Here is a 17,699-nt window from a genome sequence, read left to right on the forward strand (position 1 = left end):
CATAACAGTAAGGGAATGGGCGGGGTATCAGGAAGTTTATATACTGTGTCGGGATAGGCGAACCACGAGGCGATCTGCGTGTCTAAGGCGGCCACCAGCACTCGGAAGCTATAGGGTGATCATGAGATGAATCGCCAGTATCGGCATGTTTAATTGCTTCATGGTACAACTCAAGATATATAGGAACAAAAAAGCAAAGGAAAAGCAAGAAGAAATAGGGCGTTGCTGTTTGCGTCTGGCCTGCCTGTACGGAGTCGCCAATCGTTGAACTGGGAGAATCAGCGGCCAAGGTATCTGTTAGATAACGAGTTCAGAAGGGCTCAGTCAATTCGTAATCTCAAATGGTAAAGCCAATGCGACGGCAATGCGGATGAGGAAATTCCATGGTGTTTCGATAGATGCCGTTGTACTTAGAATTGTGTGATGTAAAGTTCAAGATCGGATGGTGCAAGTGCACTCAATGGCGGCGGGACGGCACTCAATATTCTCCACCAATTTTTTGTAGCAGCAACCAAAACCTGCACCAAACATCACCCCCTCCAACAACGGACGTCAACATCACAGCACAACCTCACCTTTTCGTCAAATTCAAGTAGAACATTCGCAAGAACTCTTCGACTACTACAAAACTGATAACTCACCGAACCGAGACTCACAAATCTACTTTACCCACCACCCAAAAATGTCATCAACAACCAAAGACCCCTCCACCACCGCCGGCGCCGGCGCCGACTCCGACTCCGAAGACGACTACATGAAAATGACTTTCACCGACGAACCCTCCTCCACCACAACAACCTCCAGCAAAAGTGGAAAAAAGCCCATCGAGACCTCCCTCCAGCGCCGCCTCCGTCTCCAACGCGAAGGTGAGATCCGCGGCCGCGTCAAATCCAAAGCCGAGCTCGCAGCCGAGGAGGAAGCCCGTCGGGAAGCCGCGCTGTCGACCTCTCTGTTTAGCAAAGTCATTGGCCCCCCTTCATCAACAACAACACCATCTTCCACTTCCCCTTCGTCAGCAGCACCACCCCTTCCTACAGCAACAACAACAAAAAGCAAAGGACTAGCAATGATGGCCAAAATGGGTTTCGTCCCCGGCAGTGCTCTAGGCGCTGGCGCCAAGTCTGGTACCTCAAGTGACGCTCGGACGGAGCCCATCAAAATCAGCATCAAGGACGGGCGCGAGGGTATCGGGCTGGAGAGCGAGCGGAAGCGCAAGCTGCGGGAGGCGGCGGAGGCGGCCGGGGAGATGGCCAAGAAGGCGAGGGTGGATGAGGAAGGGTATCGTGAAAGGGTGAGGAGGGAGAGGGAGGAGGCGAGGCTAGAGAGGCAGGTGGTTGCTGCGCAGAAGGTGGCGGAGGGGATGGATGAGGATTATGAGAATGAGGTGGGTGGTTGCGGTGAAAAGGGCGGTGGTGAGGGGGAAGTGCAGAAAAGTGAGGAGCGGGATGATGACGATGGCGGTGATTCTCAAGAAAGGAGGAGGAAAACTCGTACCAACTCATCCCGGCCACTTCGCTCCATCCCCGTCGTCTACCGCGGCCTCGTCCGCTCCCGTGAGGAGGCCGAGCGCGAGCGTAGGATGCGGTATGACCTGGAGCAGAGCAGCTTACTCTCCTCCACGCGATTGCCTACGTATGTCGATGACGAGCTGGATATGGACGACAAGCATGCTCTGGGTAAGGATACTACTACCGTTCATAAGCCATGGAACACGTACGTAATGGCGGAGGATCTCGACGAAGAGGATCCGGAACTGGACGAGTTCAACGCTCTTAGCCCTGATGAGCGGTTACGGCGCTTGGTGCAGTACATGCGCGACAAGCATCACTATTGCTTCTGGTGTAAGGCTAAGTATGATGATGCCGAGATGGATGGATGTCCTGGGTTGACGGAGGAGGAACATGATTGAAGAGGTTGCACACGTGGTTTTATCCCGTCTTGCAATGCCATCGAGCAAGTTGATGCTATGCACAGCACCATACAGCAATAGATTCATGTCTCTTTCTCTGCTCAAAACACGCACCACACATACATTGCCGAAATATTTTCAACAGTTGTGATGATGAAAAGTGGGGTACGTGCTTTGAAGAGAGAAAAGGATAAAAAAAAAGCTACTACATATGGGGTACTATCGCACACCTGACACCGTAGAAGATTGAATGATTAGATAGGATGAAAATTTCGTCCTGTACACATATCAACAACATCTAAACAGCAAAGAAAGAAGAAAATGTTCCAAGCAAATGAACAAACAAGAACTAACACCGATTCCTTTTCCCGCTTATAGAGACATCCACATGGATCTAGATCCAAAACCTTTCCACAACCAAACGCCCTTTTTATGAGTTGTTGAAAATGACTTTTGACACCCCCCATGCGTGATTTTTCTTTTTTGAACACGTCTTCAAAAGGTAGAAAGAAAAACAATCAAACAGAATGGTATCATGTCATTTACAAAGGCTTGCCGCCAATGAACTCGGACCACCTGAGGACCTCAGAGGGGATACCCTCGGGGCGGGGCAGCTTCTCGGCCATGCACTGGGCGAAAAGCATAGCGGTCTAGGGGAGGAAGAAAACGTTAGCTTTCAGTCACCGGGAAATGAAGGGTCAGTAGTGAAGCTTACCTGGGGCTCCATGAAGAGAGGAACGCCGAAGTCGACGGCGTTACGACGCATGACGTAGTCAACATCGAAGATGGTCTTGCCACGGGCCTGGGCAAGGTTGAAGACACCACGGATGTTGTTCTTGGCGAAGACCTCACGAAGGGCACGCTTGTCATCGGTGGGGAAGGCAATGACCTCGACGTCAATCTTGGTCTTGGCAGAGGACTCGAGGAACTGCTTGACCTCGTTGTCGGCGGCGTAGAGCTTGTAGCCAAGAGGGCTGAGGTAGTCGACGATGGTGGGCAACCAGCTCTTGCTGAGGTCACCACCGAAGAGGAGACCCTCACCGGGCTCGGGAACGCGGAAGTTCATGGCGGACTGGAGAGAAGCCCAGTAGGCATCGACGAGATCCTTGCCGAAGCAGGCCATCTCACCGGTAGAGGACATCTCGACGCCGAGGAAGGGGTCGGCACCAGCAAGACGGGTCCAGGAGAACTGGGGAACCTTGGTGGCGACGTAGTCACGCTTGACAGCCATGAGATCAGTGGGCTCGGGGACGTTCTTGCCAACAAGGGCCTTGGTAGCAGCGTCGATGAAGTTGACGCCGAGGACCTTGGAAACGAAGGGGAACGAACGAGAGGCACGGAGGTTGCACTCGATGACCTTGAGGGCCGGGAGGCCACCCTCGGGATCATCAGCCTTGATGATCTGCATGTTGAAGGGACCAGTGATCCTCCAGGCCTTGGCGACCTTCTGGGCGATCTCCTTGACGCGGTCCATGGTGGTCTGGTCAAGGTTGGCGGGAGGGAGGACGAGGGTGGCATCACCGGAGTGAACACCAGCCTGCTCAACGTGCTCAGAGACGGCGTGGAGGATGAGGTTACCCTCAGAGGCAACACCATCAACATCAATCTCCTGGGCGCCCTCGATGAACTTGGTGATAACAACGGGGTGCTCGGGAGAAACGTTGGCGGCAGCCTCAAGCTTGTCCTTGAGATCCTCCTTGCTGCGGATGACGGTCATGGCAGCACCGGAGAGGACGTAAGAGGGACGGACAAGGACGGGGTAGCCAACCTCCTCAGCGAACTTCTCAGCAGCCTCGACGGAGGTGAGCTCCTTCCAGGCGGGCTGATCAACGCCAATGCTGTCGAGGATCTCAGAGAACTTCTGTCTGTCCTCAGCACGGTCGATATCGCGGGGATCAGTGCCGAGAACGCGGGCCTTGCCAGTCTCCTGGAGACGGAGGGCAATGTTCTGAGGAAGCTGGCCACCGACAGAGACGACAACACCAGAGGCGCTCTCGAGCTCATAGATATCCATGACACGCTCGTAGCTAAGCTCCTCGAAGTAAAGCTTATCAGCGGTATCGAAATCGGTAGAGTAGGTCTCGGGGTTGTAGTTGATCATGACGGTCTTCTCGCCCATAGCCCTCAGGGCCTGGGTGGCGCTGACAGCGCACCAATCGAACTCGACCGAGGAACCGATACGGTAGACACCGCTGCCGAGAATGACAGTACCCTTATCCTCGAAGGTGACGTCGTGGGAAGAGGCGTTGTAAGTGGTGTAGAGGTAGTTGGTGTCAGCAGGGAACTCGGCGGCCAGAGTATCGATCTTCTTAACCCAGGGCCTGATACCGAACTCCTTTCTGGCAGCGCGGACAAGGTCCTCAGTGCTGTTGACAGCCACGGCGATCTGCTTATCGGAGAAACCGAGCTTCTTGGCCTTGAGGATGTGCTCCTTCTTGAGGGCCTCGAGGCTGCCAAGCTGTTGCATCTCCTTCTGGCAGTCAACGATGTTCTGGAGCTTGTAGAGGAACCACTTGTCGATCTTGGTCAGATCATGGATCTTGTCAACAGTGTAGTTCTCGTGGAGCATAGCCTGACCAACAGCCAACCAGCGGCGGTCGGTAGGGTTCTGGAGCTCGAAGTCGAGATCCTCGAACTTGTCACCCTGGAAACCGACGAAGCGGGGGTCAACCTGACGGATAGCCTTCTGGAAAGACTCCTCGAAGGTACGGCCGATAGCCATGACCTCACCAACCGACTTCATGGCAGAGCCAATGTCGCGCTTGACGTGCTGGAACTTGGACAGATCCCACCTGGGAATCTTGGTGACGATGTAGTCAAGAGAAGGCTCGAAGTTGGCGGTGGTGGTCTTGGTGACAGCGTTGGGGAGCTCGGGAAGGCTGTGGCCGAGACCGATCTTGGCGGCAGTGTAGGCCAGGGGGTAGCCGGTAGCCTTGGAGGCGAGGGCAGACGAGCGGGAAAGACGGGCGTTGACCTCAATGACACGGTAGTCCAAGCCATCGGGCTGGAGAGCGTACTGGACGTTGCATTCACCAACGACGCCCAAGTGACGGACGATCTTGATGGCAGCGGAACGGAGCATGTGATACTCCTCGTCGCTGAGGGTCTGGGAAGGAGCAACGACGATAGAGTCACCAGTGTGGATACCGAGGGGGTCGAAGTTCTCCATGTTGCACACAGTAATGCAGTTGTTGTTGGCATCACGGACGACCTCGTACTCAACCTCCTTCCAGCCCTTGAGGGACTTCTCGACCAAGATCTGGGGGGAGAGGGTGAGGGAGCGAGCAGCCATGTTGCGGAGCTCCTCCTCGTTGTGGGCGAAACCGGAACCGAGACCACCAAGGGCGTAGGCAGCGCGGACGATGATGGGGTAGCCAATCTTGTTGGCAGCGTCGAGGGCCTCATCGACGGTGTTAACGGCGATGGACTTGGCAATGGGGATGTTGATCTCCTCAAGGGCCTTGGCGAAGAGATCTCTGTCCTCAGAAACCTCCAGTGTCCTGACACTGGTACCGAGAACCTTGACACCGTACTTCTCGAAGAGGCCAAGCTTCTGCATCTGGACACCCAAGTTGAGGGCGGTCTGACCACCGAAGGACAGGAAGATACCATCGGGCTTCTCCCTCTGGATGACGTACTCGACGTACTCGGGGGTGACGGGGAGGTAGTAGACCTCGTCGGCGAGGGAGTGGTTGGTCTGGATGGTAGCGATGTTGGGGTTGATCAGCACGGAAGCAACACCGGCCTCCTTAAGGGCCTTGAGCGCCTGAGAACCTGGATGAGTAGAGGAGGGTCAGCACTGTTGTTTGTTTGTTTGTTTGTTTGTTTGTGTGTCTAGTATCACTGAGTCACCAAGATATAGACATACCGGAGTAGTCGAACTCGCCGGCCTGGCCAATGGCAAGACCACCGGAGCCGATAACAAGCACCTTCTTGACGTCGACATGGTCGCGGGGCTTGACGACGCCGCTCTGGATATAAGCCTTTGCGTCGGGGGCGGGCTGGCTGGCAGCAGCCGCGGCAGCGGAGGCAGAGAGCCACCTCTTCTGGGAGGACAGCCTCTGGGCGGCGTTGGCCTGTGTCTGGAAGATGGAGGTGTTCTGGGCGCCGGAGGTGAAAGCCCTCAGTTGGGACGCCTGGACGGGGACCCGCCGACCATGGCGGAGGAGAGCAGGAGCTCGGCCAGCCTTGTGCACGGTCGACAGCATTATGTCCGATTGTGGGGAGGTGTTTGTAGAAGGGAATAAAGAAAGACTAAGAAATTGAAGGTCTCGTGAGGGCGGCGGGGGGGCCGATGTCTTGTATATCAACAAACAAGTCCTGACAGGGAGCTGCTAACCCCGGATCCTGACCAATTGACCAATTGACTCAATCTCGGGTCTCCCGTCCGTGTTTTCGGATTTTCGCGCTTTTATTTTTGACTGGAGAGGTGGGACGGAAGGAGGGACGGAGCGCGGTGACTGGTTATGGTGCCCGGCGCAGAGACGAGACAGACAAATAATTCCCAGAACCGGCCGCTGTGGGGAGCGCCGATAAGAGATAAGGCGGGGCCGGCGGCAGGGTGGGTTGTTGGTGGGCGGGTGTGACTCTTTCACCAAACAGAATCGACGATGAGGCCCCGATCTGCCGGGCAATGGCGGGCACTGGCGGGCTGGGAACAAGTGACACAATTTTGGAAAATTTTCAAAACGGGCCGCGTCCGGTATCAGCTCGGTGGGTGGCTTCCGACAACGGAAGCGGAGCCCTCTGCGGTCGAGAAGTGCGGGACTTGCCATGGACCTGCCATGGACCTGCGATGCTATCGCGTCCTGCTTCATGGATCATGCCCGGCGCAGTTATCGCATTTTGCCAGATTCCCATTTTTATCCGATTTTAAGCTCACCCACTGGCTTGTGACTGGACAGACTTGTGACTCGCTCGTCAACCGCTATGCCTGTCTACTATCTAACATCATCGGTCTATCTAACATCATGTCAACTATTCTCGAGAGGCTGCATGTGTCATCTGAAGTCGGTCGTGCTTTTGTCCGATGTTCGCTCATGCACGCCATGGCCGTGGCTCTCCAAAACCCCAAACAGGCACAAGCTCCCGGGACGGCACTGAGACGGCTAGTACCGAGTCAATGGTTACAACGACCTCCAACCTCCCGTCCAAATTGTCTCTTGGACACCCAAACCCCGCCAAAAAGTTGGACTACCTTGGCGGTGAAACTGGCTGAATTGGGTGTAACTGACATGTCATTGGCCAATTGCCCGTCGTGTTGCGATTCGGCGGGAGAGGATATTCCCGCGTGTTATGTGATTGGTTGAGTCATCGCGGCCCCATCCCAGTATATTCGGCGATAGTTTGATCTTCAAAATCCCCTCGCTTTTGACGTGTTCCTGCGGCTGACTCAACTCGAAGCGCCTCGCTGATGAAGAGCTCAGATTCTTCGCTGTATTCCCCACGTAAGTAAGCCGCCTGCGAGAAGGATACTTTGACTCACGGACCGGATTTCGACGGCTGTAGCACTGGAACCTTACTGATATCAGGTCTGCTAGTTCACAAGTCAAATTACTGACCCCATCCCATGATCTCACAGTACTTCGGGGGTTCATTCTATTCCGGAAGCTTATTCCATATTCACTCACGTCCCTGGGTGAACATGGGTGACGGGCGCACCTGGAGTTCGGAGGTGTGGTTGGTGGACTCTTGTGAGTCTTGAGGCTTCCACTTGTGTAAGTCAAGACCTCTCATTGGGGAAACACTACCCATTCTGAGCTGTGACTCAGAAACAAAACTGGACATCCAGTGCGAGTCCATCTCCAAAACCGATTTCAAATTCCCCTTTCTGAAGACAACCCATGATGTCAAGTCTGCCACCCCAAGACGTTGGCACCTGGCGAAATCCATCCCATCACGTTGCTGTTGCGTTGGGGATCCCCAAGCGCCCAGGCCGGGGCTCTGAGGGAGCGGGGGTAACCCCATTCAGGTTCACGGTTGCAACAGCCCGGGCCCGTCCTCCCCCGCCGCGGCTTCCGGGGCCCAAGTGCGTGGATCCCGGCGAAGGAGGGCCACGGCACAGGCCCAGCCGGCCGACAGCGGGGACCGGACCTCTGCCAGCTGGGAGGTCTTGGCATGCCAAGCTCACTGAGCAGTGAGCACGGGCCATCCATCCCCTTCGCTGTTGTGGTCCCTTCGTGCCTTCGTTCTGGCACTGACAAGCAGGGGCACCTCAGCGGCAGGCAGCACCACCGCATCCTTGGCGACGTCGATGATAGCTGCCCATCGAATGCATCGCGCATTCTCTATCTCGTTGCTTTCTTCGTGATCATCGCATTTGCCTTCTACTACTCGATGAATACTTTGTTTGTTGACCTCCTTCACGTCAATCAATTATACACCCAGATATGTGAGGCTTAAACAGCCGTTGAAGCTTTATCACTACAGCTCTTTAATGCGCCAGCCATCACTCTCCCCTTCAAACCACGGCGAGCTATGAACGATGATCCCGAGCCGAGCTTCGCGGCCCGGCAGCAGCAGCAGCGCATCCCGCCACACGGTCCAGACGACGAGCAATCTACGGAGCTGAACACCAGCGCTCAAGATGATGATGAGCAGACGTCACGGCAGGAGAAGCGCAAAGCGGGCCTTAAGAAGAAGCTTCAGTTCATGAGCCACCTGCAGAGGAATCTCGACATGATCTTCTTCGCCTATCTCTGCACATTATACTATATGGAGTACGAAAGCAGCCACTTCCTTTAGATCCGTTGCATGACATGACCAATGACTGATGATCTCGATTTATCTTTGCATTACAGATGTTCCTTCCTCCGCCTATTCGTACGCATCATCCCACACTTCATGTTCATCACCCCGAAAGAGGGCCCCGTCCTTTTACCGGCCGAACGTCCACACGTCTTTGCCATCCTCGGTCCGAACTTGGTATGCATCCTCGCACACATCATCTCTGCGCTACCAACCGCCGGCGAAGCGACGCGCGGGTATCTACACGGGGGCGTGATCGTCGACTTTGTCGGGCAGAAGCCACCAACGACGAGGCTATGTCCTTTATTTTTCGATGCGGTGATACTGGCCGTCCAATGTTTGATGTTGGCTATCCATACGGAGCGGGAGAAGCTGCGCAAGGTTGTGAACCCCTCATTACAACCTCTCTGGGCTGGTCCTGGCCAAGTTGGACAGCAGACGGGGGCGTCAGGCAGCGACGGTGTGCGCCAGCCCGAGACGACCCAGACTCTGGATGCGGAAGAACGGGGCGTGAACAGGGAAGATGAGATCGCATTAGGCGATGGAGACGGGACCGAAACATCGCCCCTAGTGGCAGAAGGCCGTGGGGGTCAGGAGCAGGATGATGAACCGCGGCTGGGGTCCAACTACTCTCCGGCATCTGCCGGCATAGACTTGTTTGATGTTATGAGGTCAGGCAATGCCAGTGTGGGTAGCTTTCATCCAGTACACGCCATACGTACGGTGGGGAATGATTATCAGACGGCTGCGGCGTACACGGTCCAAAGCCTTGGGTTTCATGCGGCCGCCGTTGCTGGCAACCGGGGAGTTAGAGGAATTGCTGGGATTGCGAATAGGGCGGCCAGACGGGGGACTTGATGGAAAAGCATTTGTACACACTAATACTTAGTGCCGAAACCAACCAAAGCGAATTAATGGCATCAAAATAATGAACTGAGCTTGAACGAGCAACAACAAAGAAAGCATCCGGTTTATAATTCTTCACGCTACCTTCCTTCCCACATTACCAACGCCCGTACCCTTGACCGAGGCTACTAGATCAGTGGTCTCACCATCATCATCGACATCTCTTATGCCCCAGCTGGCCGCTCCGAACTTCTTCAGATCTCGTGCCAGCCCTATTGTCTCCTCTCTGGCTAACACTTCCCTGCCTAACCTTAGGCGACCCACATCTTCCGATCCCATTGCCATCAGCGTAAGCAACGTCGGTGCCGACACATTACTAACGCAACCTCCCTGTGCAATAACCTCCAGCAGCTGGTACGCGCACCTTGCGCCGATATCCTCGGGCACGACACCACCCTCGGGCGGCGCCACCACGTCGGCCGAGTACAGCACGCCGTCCGCGCTCGACTCCGCCACCAAGCTGAGGCCGAAACCGATACCGATCTTCTTCTTGGCGCCGTTCTTGTCGCCGACCAGCGGCGCCGGGTCGTACTGCGCCGCCACGTGCACGTCCGAGACCAGCTGGTTGAGCACGCCACGCGCCGCCGTGATCATGCGGTTGTTGTGGCTGGCCGACACGCCCGTGCAGTACGCCACGCCGCGGATCCGCCGTATCCTTCCCGGCCGCCGGTTCAGGTGCAGTGTCTTGGGCAGGCGGACCTGGCTGGCGAAGCGGAGCTCGACCACGCCGCCACCGCCGCGGCCGCCGGGGCCGGAGCACGAGCGCGAGAGCACGCGCAGCTCGATGCGCGCGGGTGGGATGCCGAACATGCCGTACAAGGGAAGCACGGCCGTGCGGAACGAGTCGACCGAGATGTCGCCGGTCAGGTGGGTGGCCGAGGTGATGACGCCGGGTCCGGTGAAGCGAACGTTCATGTGGGCTTTGGAGAAGGGCGCGAGCAGGGCGAGCGGGAGGAGGAAGTAGGTGATGCCGCGCGTGTTGTTGGCGGGCAGGGTGTGCTCGACTACGTCGCCGACGGCGCCGGCGTTGACGCCCGCGACGGTGCCGGTGATCAGACCGGGCTGGTATGTGATGGTGGTGCCCGAGTACGAGACATCGATGACGGAGCCGTTGGTGATGGCCTCGATAAGACGCAGGAAGGAGACTTCGTGGGGGGCGAGACCTGGGTGTGTGGCCGAGCTGCTGCGAATCTTGGAGATGTGCACGGGGCGGCCGGTGAGGGTCGAGAGAACGATCCGGTGCGTGAAGGCGCGGTGGCCGGTAAAGCGAATGAAGTCGGTTTTCTCGCCCGACATGGTGGCGGTTGCGGGTGGTTGGTTTTTGCGCTGTCCTGAGCGAATTCGGTTGATGGTGTAAATCCTGGACTTGTGTGTTCTTCGTAAGTAGGCGATCGCGCCCCAATTCGTTGGGCGGTTATCGGTGGTGATGGAATAATGGGTATGTCGCGGTTTTGATGGTAATGGTTTCTGGATTGGAAGCTCCTTTGGGAGCCTGCAGCTGTCCCGTTCCAATTCGTTTTTCTCCAGAATTTTTGGAGGATCCCGCTGTTTCTGCCGGGCGGTGAGACGATACTTAACGCTTATCAACAGGGGTCGCGTGTCGATAAGAACCTTCTGCAGGGGCCGATAAGAAAAAGTCACAGCGGCAAGCAGCGCATGGTGGGGCGATGATGGCCGCTGTTTCTAGGACGTGCTGCTGTAGGTAGGACAAAGTGCCGCCGGCTTCCATCATGAAAAGTTGACGAAACACCTCCAAGCTCCAGTTCACCACGCCCTTCAACCCCCGCCGTCCTAGCTTGCACTTCTCTGATTTTTCCATTGTTCCTCATGACTATCTTCCTCTTTTCTTGTATACTGCCTTAACCCACCCGACTCACGAAACCACCACCGATGCCTCCCCGAACATTTGCGCTTGATTTGAGTCGAACGAGCAGCTATGTTTGCCAGTCCTGCATCGCCAGTATAGGACGAGCCCGCCCGAATCCACAGCCATGGCTGGCGAGAAATGCTTCGAATGCGGCCCGGGCCGCTCGCCGACAACGTGCGCCGACGACGACTAAGCAGCTGGAGGAAGAGCAAGCACAGAGGTTCCAAGAAGCCCTCCTACGGGAGGCGCAGAAGGGAGAGCCTGCCGACACCGACGAACAAGGTCCGACCGAACCCCTCGCCGTCAACTACTTTAATGAAGAGACTGAAGGGCAATACCGACAACTGCGCGACGGTGCCGAGTTTGGCGCCGTCAGTGGCGGAATCGACAGGGAGATTTCCGAGGCCATCAACGACTTGGAGCAGAAAATGGTCCAGACAATACAAATGCTCGACAGCTTGGAGAAGGTTGGGGGTTCCGAACAAGACAAGGCCGAGGAGCTACGAAAACAGTTCAAGAAGATCCTCAGGGAGAAATACAAGGGGAAGACGGGTCCGGAAGGCGAGTCATACGGCGTCCTGCGCATTCCAGGCTTCAGCGGGGTGCGGCAGCGAGCAGTCGCCAACTTAAACTCTTTCCTTGCGCGCGACAGCGTCGTCAAGGGCGGCGTCCCCAAGCCGAAAGATCTATTCGACTGCTGGAAGTACTACTCGGCAGCACGCAGTTCATTAGCCACCCAATGGAGCAACGTACCGCGCGAGGTCTGGGATTTTCTGTGGATGATTTTGTCCCACGAAGGGGAAGGCGTAGAGAACCCAAACCGGATGCATCACATCTACGTTCTGGCGAAGGACATGCAAGCTGCGGGCGTAGTGCTGAGAGACTCGCAACAGCTTCTTGCGATCGAGGCCATGTTCCTCGAAGGCTGGCAGGAGGAGGCTATCGAAGCGTGGAAGAAAGCGGTAGTCACTATCGGCTCAAAACCAGAAACATTCAAAGGTTATTATGAGCTGGGAGTACGCATGTGCAGTCTCCACGGAGATACCGACCGCGCGATGAGGGCTGCGGATACCCTTCTCAGGTCCTCAAAACCGCCTAATCCTCGCATCATGATACCCATCGTCCGGGCTTTGGCAGCAAGGGAGGGAAGTGCCGAGGAAGCGTGGGAAGTGTACAGGGATATGCGAGCGCTTCTCGGAGACACCATGCAGATCGAGGACTACGATGAAGTTATCGCTTGCTTTTTGGCGGTAAACCACGTCGAACATGCGCTGCAGGCCTTTGTCGACATGATGTTCTCGGGTCCCATGGATATTCGCGGCAAGACAAGACTACCGACCATCGTCGGCAACCACTTCTTCCTCGGCAAGTGGCTGAAGAGGCTAATAGGAGCAGGAGATCTCGACGGAGCTTACAAAGTGGTTACGTTCCTACAAAATAAGGGAGTCGCCGCTTCGCCCATCCAGCTCAATGGCCTGGTCGGCGCTTGGCTCAGGACAGAAACTGCTGATAACATGGAGAAGGCTGACCAGTTGGCTTGGGCCATGATCAAAGCCCGTCTGGACTTCGTCAACCTGCGTCGGAGAGCCGCCGCGATGGATCGGCCAATTCGTCTCGTACCCCGTGACGGAGAACCGACACCGGATGATTACGTTTGCACTACAAGAGCCACGGTCGAAACATTTTCCCTTCTTGCCGAAAATTACAGCGCTCGTGGACTGCACAACGAGCTCGAAGAACTGTGGACAGCGTTCGAGTTGGCGGAACTTGGGCCCAACAGCTTTATGATAAACCAGATCATCAAGTCGTATACCGAGAGCAAGGGGCCGCAGGAGGCCATCGATTTCTACGAGCAAATGACCAAGAAACGGCACGTGCGTCCTGATGCGCACACCTTCATCGCTCTTTACAATACGCTCTCGGTGAACCGCGTGGTAAAGCGAGACAACAAACTATCGGCAGATGACGCCGTCATCGGCAGGCAGTTCTTCCAGGACCTGGTCAAGATGGATTGGAAGTTCGACTCGGTCGACGAGTATACCTACCTCCCCCGTACCGTTCTCTTCTCCATGCTCAAGGCCAAGGATCATGCCGGCATGATTGTCGCCGCCCGAACCATGAAGGAGCTGTTCAACTACTCGCCGCCCGAGCAGCTGCTCATCGAGCTGGCGGCGGGAACCGCTACTCTCCGGGTACAGAGCAAGCGCAACATGGACCGCATCATGGAGGCCAGCAGGCTGATAGAAAGCTTGATCCGGAAACACACGCAAGTTTTTGCCGACCTTGGAGGCGACCCTGCCAAGATGACGGCGCAGGAGAAGGACAACCAGCTTTGTGCAGTGTTTGAGGAGCTGGTCTTGGTCAAGGCGCATGCCCAGAACGCGGAGAGGAGTGCCGTGAACAACATCCTTGCCCAAGCCGCCGAGGAGATGGGCGTGTTTGATATCGTGTTTACGAGGGATCCGGCGGTGATTCGGAGGCACAGGAAGGTGATGAAGAATCAGGATGTTGAAGACGATGTCGACTGAAGAATAGTCACATGTAACAATACAATGTAACATAAGTACAATACAATACCCCACGAATGTTAGATTTGGTGGTTTGACAACAGGCACTATGGAGTGAAGAATCGAATGGGATTGAGAGAAAAGCAAAGATCGTTCGTTGGATAAGATGTAAGTATACAAACACCACAATATGCTATCACACTCAACAGTCTTGTTCCTGCTCCTCAAAGTCCACGAAATACTCATTCAAACACACACTGATAAATTGTCACAGAAGCCAGCCTCTCCCCACCACCGCTCCAGAGCGACGCGCACGGCACCACGGGTACGGTTACACCACCACTATCACCATCAAGGGCGGTGGCGGCAGCGGCAGAAAGGGCGACATCCACATAACGCACCATAACTGACGGGCGGCCACCCTTTTCGGCGGGCTCGCTGTGTTCCTGATTGATCAACCGATGAGCGGCCAACCGGGCGATTTCATCGAGTCCCTTGTACGGCGCCGGAGGAGGCGATGAAACTCCTCCAGCTTTGTGTCTCTCCACGAGTATTGTCTGGAGAAGAGCGGGTTGCTGCCGCCTGGGTTCTGACTTTTTGTTGACTCCATCATCCTCATCGCTATCATCATCATCATCATCCTCTTCATGAGACGTAGAGGCAGGAGAACGAACAACAGTCTGATGAACCTCCACCACCCTCCTCCCATTACCACCATCATCAGCACCGCCGCCATCATTCACATCCATATCCACCACATTCGCCAGGAAACTATCCAAAACCGTCACGCTCTTCGCTCCTCCAGTCTTCGCGACGCCCAAATGCGCGTGCCACTCCACGCCAGCGGAGCGGGGGAGTTCAGCGACTTGGGCGGCGAAGAAGGGCGGGATTGGTCTCTTCTTTTTGGTGTTCTTGTTCTTGTTGGAAAGGATACCCCAGTCCGGTAATTTTGGTTCCGAAGAGGACTGTTCTGAGGAGGTGGTGACGGCGAAGGACATATACCGGGGATTGAATTTTCTATCCCAGAGGTCGGGGCCGCCTTCATCTTCATCTTCGTCGTCGTCGTCGTCGTCGTCGTCGTCGTCGTCGTCGTCGTCGTCGTCGTCGTCGTCATCGGAGTTACCGTCGGAGGAGGAGGAAGAGGAAGACCATCGGTGAGCAGCCTGCCAGGTTTTGTAAGCCAGTCTGGCCTTTTCACTCATCGGCATTGAAAAGGAGCAGCGGCCGACACCGTCAGTGTCAGTGTCAGCGTCAGTACTATCCGCAGGGAAATAAGCCACGGCGCTAGTCCACCATTGCACGCCGACTTCGAGACCGATGCGCCAGAGGTGTTGGAGGGAGAGAGTGATTTGGGTGTTTAGTGCCTGTCGTTGTTGTTGTTGCTCTGATTCCACGGGAGGCAAGGCCATGGTGGCGGGTACGAGGGGGATTTGGCCAGCGATGGTAACTAGTCTTAGACCGTCGTTGCCGGTTGAGTTAGACTGTGAAGATGAAGACGAGAGACTGGCCAGCGGAATCGAAATGGCTTGGCTGTATGGTCCGATATTGGCGGGAGCCCAGTATGAGCGGGATTGTACGTGGAGACCTTGTCGTCGCTGGTCGGTTTTGTTGGTGAAGCCGGTGTGGACGGTGAGGTAGATGGCGATGTTGATGCTGCTGTTGCTGCCGGAAAGGGCGGATAGGGAGTCACCGCAAGCAACGCAGACTCTGGAGGGTGGGTTGGGTGCGTCGAAGATGGCGCCGTAGATGGCGTTGACGGCGGGGAAGTCGGCCATGCTACGCAGGAGGATGGTGGAGGTGAGGATGGCGGATGGAGGGAGGTTGAACTGTTGGAGGCGTTGACGGATCTGGGCAACTAGTGATGATGTTTCTGTTTCGATCATGCTGCTGCTACCGGCGGAGGAAGAAGAAGCGTTGCCGAAGAAGCACCATTGTTGTAGTTTGCTGTCGACGAGACTCTGAGACAGTCCAAGCTGAGGAGTACCTTCTTGCTTCGACAAGCCTTGTTGAGGATCCAAGCTGAGCAGAGCTAGAAGCTTTTGAGCTTCTTCCTCGCCAGCGGAAGCGGAAGCACTCTCATCCAAACCCTCCAACACCCCAACAAACCTAGCATCCAACAAATCCGGAATCCTGACCTTAACAGCCTCACTCTCCTCCTCAGAAGTAGAAGCCGCCGTGACTTCCTTGACCTTATCCTCCAACCTCGCACTCCCAAAACTCAACCAAGCACACCCCCCTCCCTCCATAACAATCCTCCTATCCTTCTCCTCCACCACGATCCTCTTCCTAAACAGCTTCGCCGGCCCATCCAGCACCAACGTCTCGAACTCCCCTCCCTCCCCAATCACCGCGCCCTTCTCCGACGCCGTCCCGAACCGCCGCATGCTCCTCGCGATCCTCTCCTTGCCCGCCCGGTCTGCGACGTTGGTCCAGAGGAACGAATCGTCCAGTCCGCCGCTGGCGACCTTGATGATGCGCGCTTCCATGCCCGCGGCGGCCATGTCGTCTAGGAGTTGCGCGTCCGTGTTTGCAACATCACCACCGAAACCGGCAGATAACTGCTGTTGGGGGACGGGCAGGACGGGGAACTTCCACAGAAAAGCTAAAGGTGTGAGACCCAAGCGGGTAGCTACCGACTCGACGCGCGTGCGCTGGTAGGTGCTGAGGATGGCGCCGGCGCAGATGGCGTTGGCTTCGGGGTGGGCGCGCTTGATGGCGAGGAGGAGGGGGATCATGGATTCCGTTTCGTCGTTGTCGTCTTTCACTTTCTTCGCTTCATTATCCTCCACTTCAACTTGGACAGTAGCGGACTCAGATCCATATCCTCCAGGTGCGATCTTCGACACCACCGCCGCCGCCGAAAAATGCGAGTAATCCTTCCCCTGCGTTGCTCCCCCAAGAATAGGCTGGCGGTACAGCGGAATGCCTGTGGCTTCCGCGTACAGGGGGATCACTTGGTGGCCGACGGTTTGGTACATGAAGCTGTTCAGATCTTCTTCTTCTTCTTCTTCTTCCGCTTCTTTTCCTTCATGTCCATCGCCTGCCTCCGGTGGGTGTAGGTTTGCTAGGGCTACCACGCGATGGCCGTGGGCGAGGCAGTGGAGGAGGGAGAAGAAACTGTCTTTGCCGCCGGAGATGAGGGCGATGACGTTCAACCCTCCGCCTTGAGCTGGAGGAGGAGGAGCAGTGGGGTTGGCCATCATGGGCTGGGCTTTGGTGATGAACTTGACTAGTATGTGTTCCCCTGCCTCTCGTGATCTTTCCGGTGAGTATTGGGTACTACCAGGTAAGGGTGAATTCAGTCGTCCTGTTCAGGTACTGAGGTGACGACAGCCCAAGACCCGGAGAAGTGTGACTTTTGATGGTATCGCGGCTCCAGTACGAACCGCCGATACGTATAGCTACTAGGATTAGTTAGATGTGTGACGGAGCATGGGGTATGGATATACTTACCTGAAATGATTGTCAACACAGGTATGTTCATGAAATGTTGTTCATCGTCTGGTCAACTATCAAAACTTCACTCACTGCAACTCCAGTGGAGATACCACTCACCCGGCATTGCGCTAACGAGGTACTTACTGAGACCGTATTTTTGGCGTATTGAAGGGGGCCCCAGTAGGTACAGCATTAACAGCGGGCATTTTACCTACCTCTACAAGGTCATGCTGAGCGCATCCACGAACTCGTCACAAGACCCAAAAAGTTGAAGACCAGCGAAATTTGACAAATGTATGAAAGTTCACCAAACGATTCAAGAGAA

General features: G+C 55.7%; 6 protein-coding genes across 6 annotated transcripts; 3 read left to right on the top strand and 3 right to left on the bottom strand.

The window, feature by feature from the left end:
• Positions 1-294: 294 nt before the first annotated feature.
• Positions 295-2,036, top strand: B0H65DRAFT_2309 (uncharacterized protein). The gene has a single exon (XM_062822175.1). The coding sequence runs from the start codon at positions 683-685 to the stop codon at positions 1,907-1,909; it is 1,227 nt and encodes a 408-aa protein (XP_062685546.1). The 5' UTR covers positions 295-682; the 3' UTR covers positions 1,910-2,036.
• A 136-nt stretch (positions 2,037-2,172) lies between these two features.
• On the bottom strand, positions 2,173-6,199 carry B0H65DRAFT_2282 (putative carbamoyl-phosphate synthase arginine-specific large chain). Its single transcript, XM_062822148.1, has 3 exons — positions 5,778-6,199; positions 2,625-5,683; positions 2,173-2,559 (listed from the first exon to the last, which is right to left on the bottom strand). The coding sequence occupies exons 1-3, from the start codon at positions 6,115-6,117 to the stop codon at positions 2,452-2,454; spliced, it is 3,507 nt and encodes a 1,168-aa protein (XP_062685547.1). The 5' UTR covers positions 6,118-6,199; the 3' UTR covers positions 2,173-2,451.
• A 2,091-nt stretch (positions 6,200-8,290) lies between these two features.
• Positions 8,291-9,576, top strand: B0H65DRAFT_2353 (uncharacterized protein). The gene is made up of 2 exons (XM_062822249.1): positions 8,291-8,628; positions 8,710-9,576. The coding sequence occupies exons 1-2, from the start codon at positions 8,387-8,389 to the stop codon at positions 9,512-9,514; spliced, it is 1,047 nt and encodes a 348-aa protein (XP_062685548.1). The 5' UTR covers positions 8,291-8,386; the 3' UTR covers positions 9,515-9,576.
• B0H65DRAFT_2345 (RNA 3'-terminal phosphate cyclase/enolpyruvate transferase) lies at positions 9,577-11,213 on the bottom strand. The gene has a single exon (XM_062822237.1). The coding sequence runs from the start codon at positions 10,856-10,858 to the stop codon at positions 9,638-9,640; it is 1,221 nt and encodes a 406-aa protein (XP_062685549.1). The 5' UTR covers positions 10,859-11,213; the 3' UTR covers positions 9,577-9,637.
• B0H65DRAFT_482201 (uncharacterized protein) lies at positions 11,170-14,087 on the top strand. Its single transcript, XM_062827655.1, has one exon. The coding sequence runs from the start codon at positions 11,453-11,455 to the stop codon at positions 13,955-13,957; it is 2,505 nt and encodes an 834-aa protein (XP_062685550.1). The 5' UTR covers positions 11,170-11,452; the 3' UTR covers positions 13,958-14,087.
• Positions 14,068-17,435, bottom strand: B0H65DRAFT_2392 (uncharacterized protein). The gene is made up of 2 exons (XM_062822293.1): positions 17,390-17,435; positions 14,068-17,337 (listed from the first exon to the last, which is right to left on the bottom strand). Exon 2 carries the CDS (start codon positions 17,137-17,139, stop codon positions 14,179-14,181), a length of 2,961 nt encoding a protein of 986 aa, XP_062685551.1. The 5' UTR covers positions 17,140-17,337; positions 17,390-17,435; the 3' UTR covers positions 14,068-14,178.
• Positions 17,436-17,699: the final 264 nt, after the last annotated feature.

Source organism: Neurospora tetraspora (assembly GCF_033439725.1).
Source record: "Neurospora tetraspora strain CBS 560.94 chromosome Unknown B0H65scaffold_1, whole genome shotgun sequence".
NCBI classification, from domain to species: Eukaryota; Fungi; Ascomycota; class Sordariomycetes; order Sordariales; family Sordariaceae; genus Neurospora; species Neurospora tetraspora.

Excerpts from the sequence above, each read along its gene's own strand:
- B0H65DRAFT_2392 (XM_062822293.1), bottom strand. The coding sequence starts at position 17,139 with ATGATGGCCAACCCCACTGCTCCTCCTCCTCCAGCTCAAGGCGGAGGG.
- B0H65DRAFT_2353 (XM_062822249.1), top strand. The coding sequence starts at position 8,387 with ATGAACGATGATCCCGAGCCGAGCTTCGCGGCCCGGCAGCAGCAGCAG. Across the intron at positions 8,629-8,709 it reads TGCACATTATACTATATGGA|ATGTTCCTTCCTCCGCCTAT; the intron begins GTACGAAAGCAG and ends TTTGCATTACAG.
- B0H65DRAFT_482201 (XM_062827655.1), top strand. The coding sequence starts at position 11,453 with ATGCCTCCCCGAACATTTGCGCTTGATTTGAGTCGAACGAGCAGCTAT.
- B0H65DRAFT_2309 (XM_062822175.1), top strand. The coding sequence starts at position 683 with ATGTCATCAACAACCAAAGACCCCTCCACCACCGCCGGCGCCGGCGCC.
- B0H65DRAFT_2282 (XM_062822148.1), bottom strand. The coding sequence starts at position 6,117 with ATGCTGTCGACCGTGCACAAGGCTGGCCGAGCTCCTGCTCTCCTCCGC. Across the intron at positions 5,684-5,777 it reads CGGCGAGTTCGACTACTCCG|GTTCTCAGGCGCTCAAGGCC; the intron begins GTATGTCTATAT and ends CTACTCATCCAG. Across the intron at positions 2,560-2,624 it reads CTCTCTTCATGGAGCCCCAG|ACCGCTATGCTTTTCGCCCA; the intron begins GTAAGCTTCACT and ends TTCCTCCCCTAG.
- B0H65DRAFT_2345 (XM_062822237.1), bottom strand. The coding sequence starts at position 10,858 with ATGTCGGGCGAGAAAACCGACTTCATTCGCTTTACCGGCCACCGCGCC.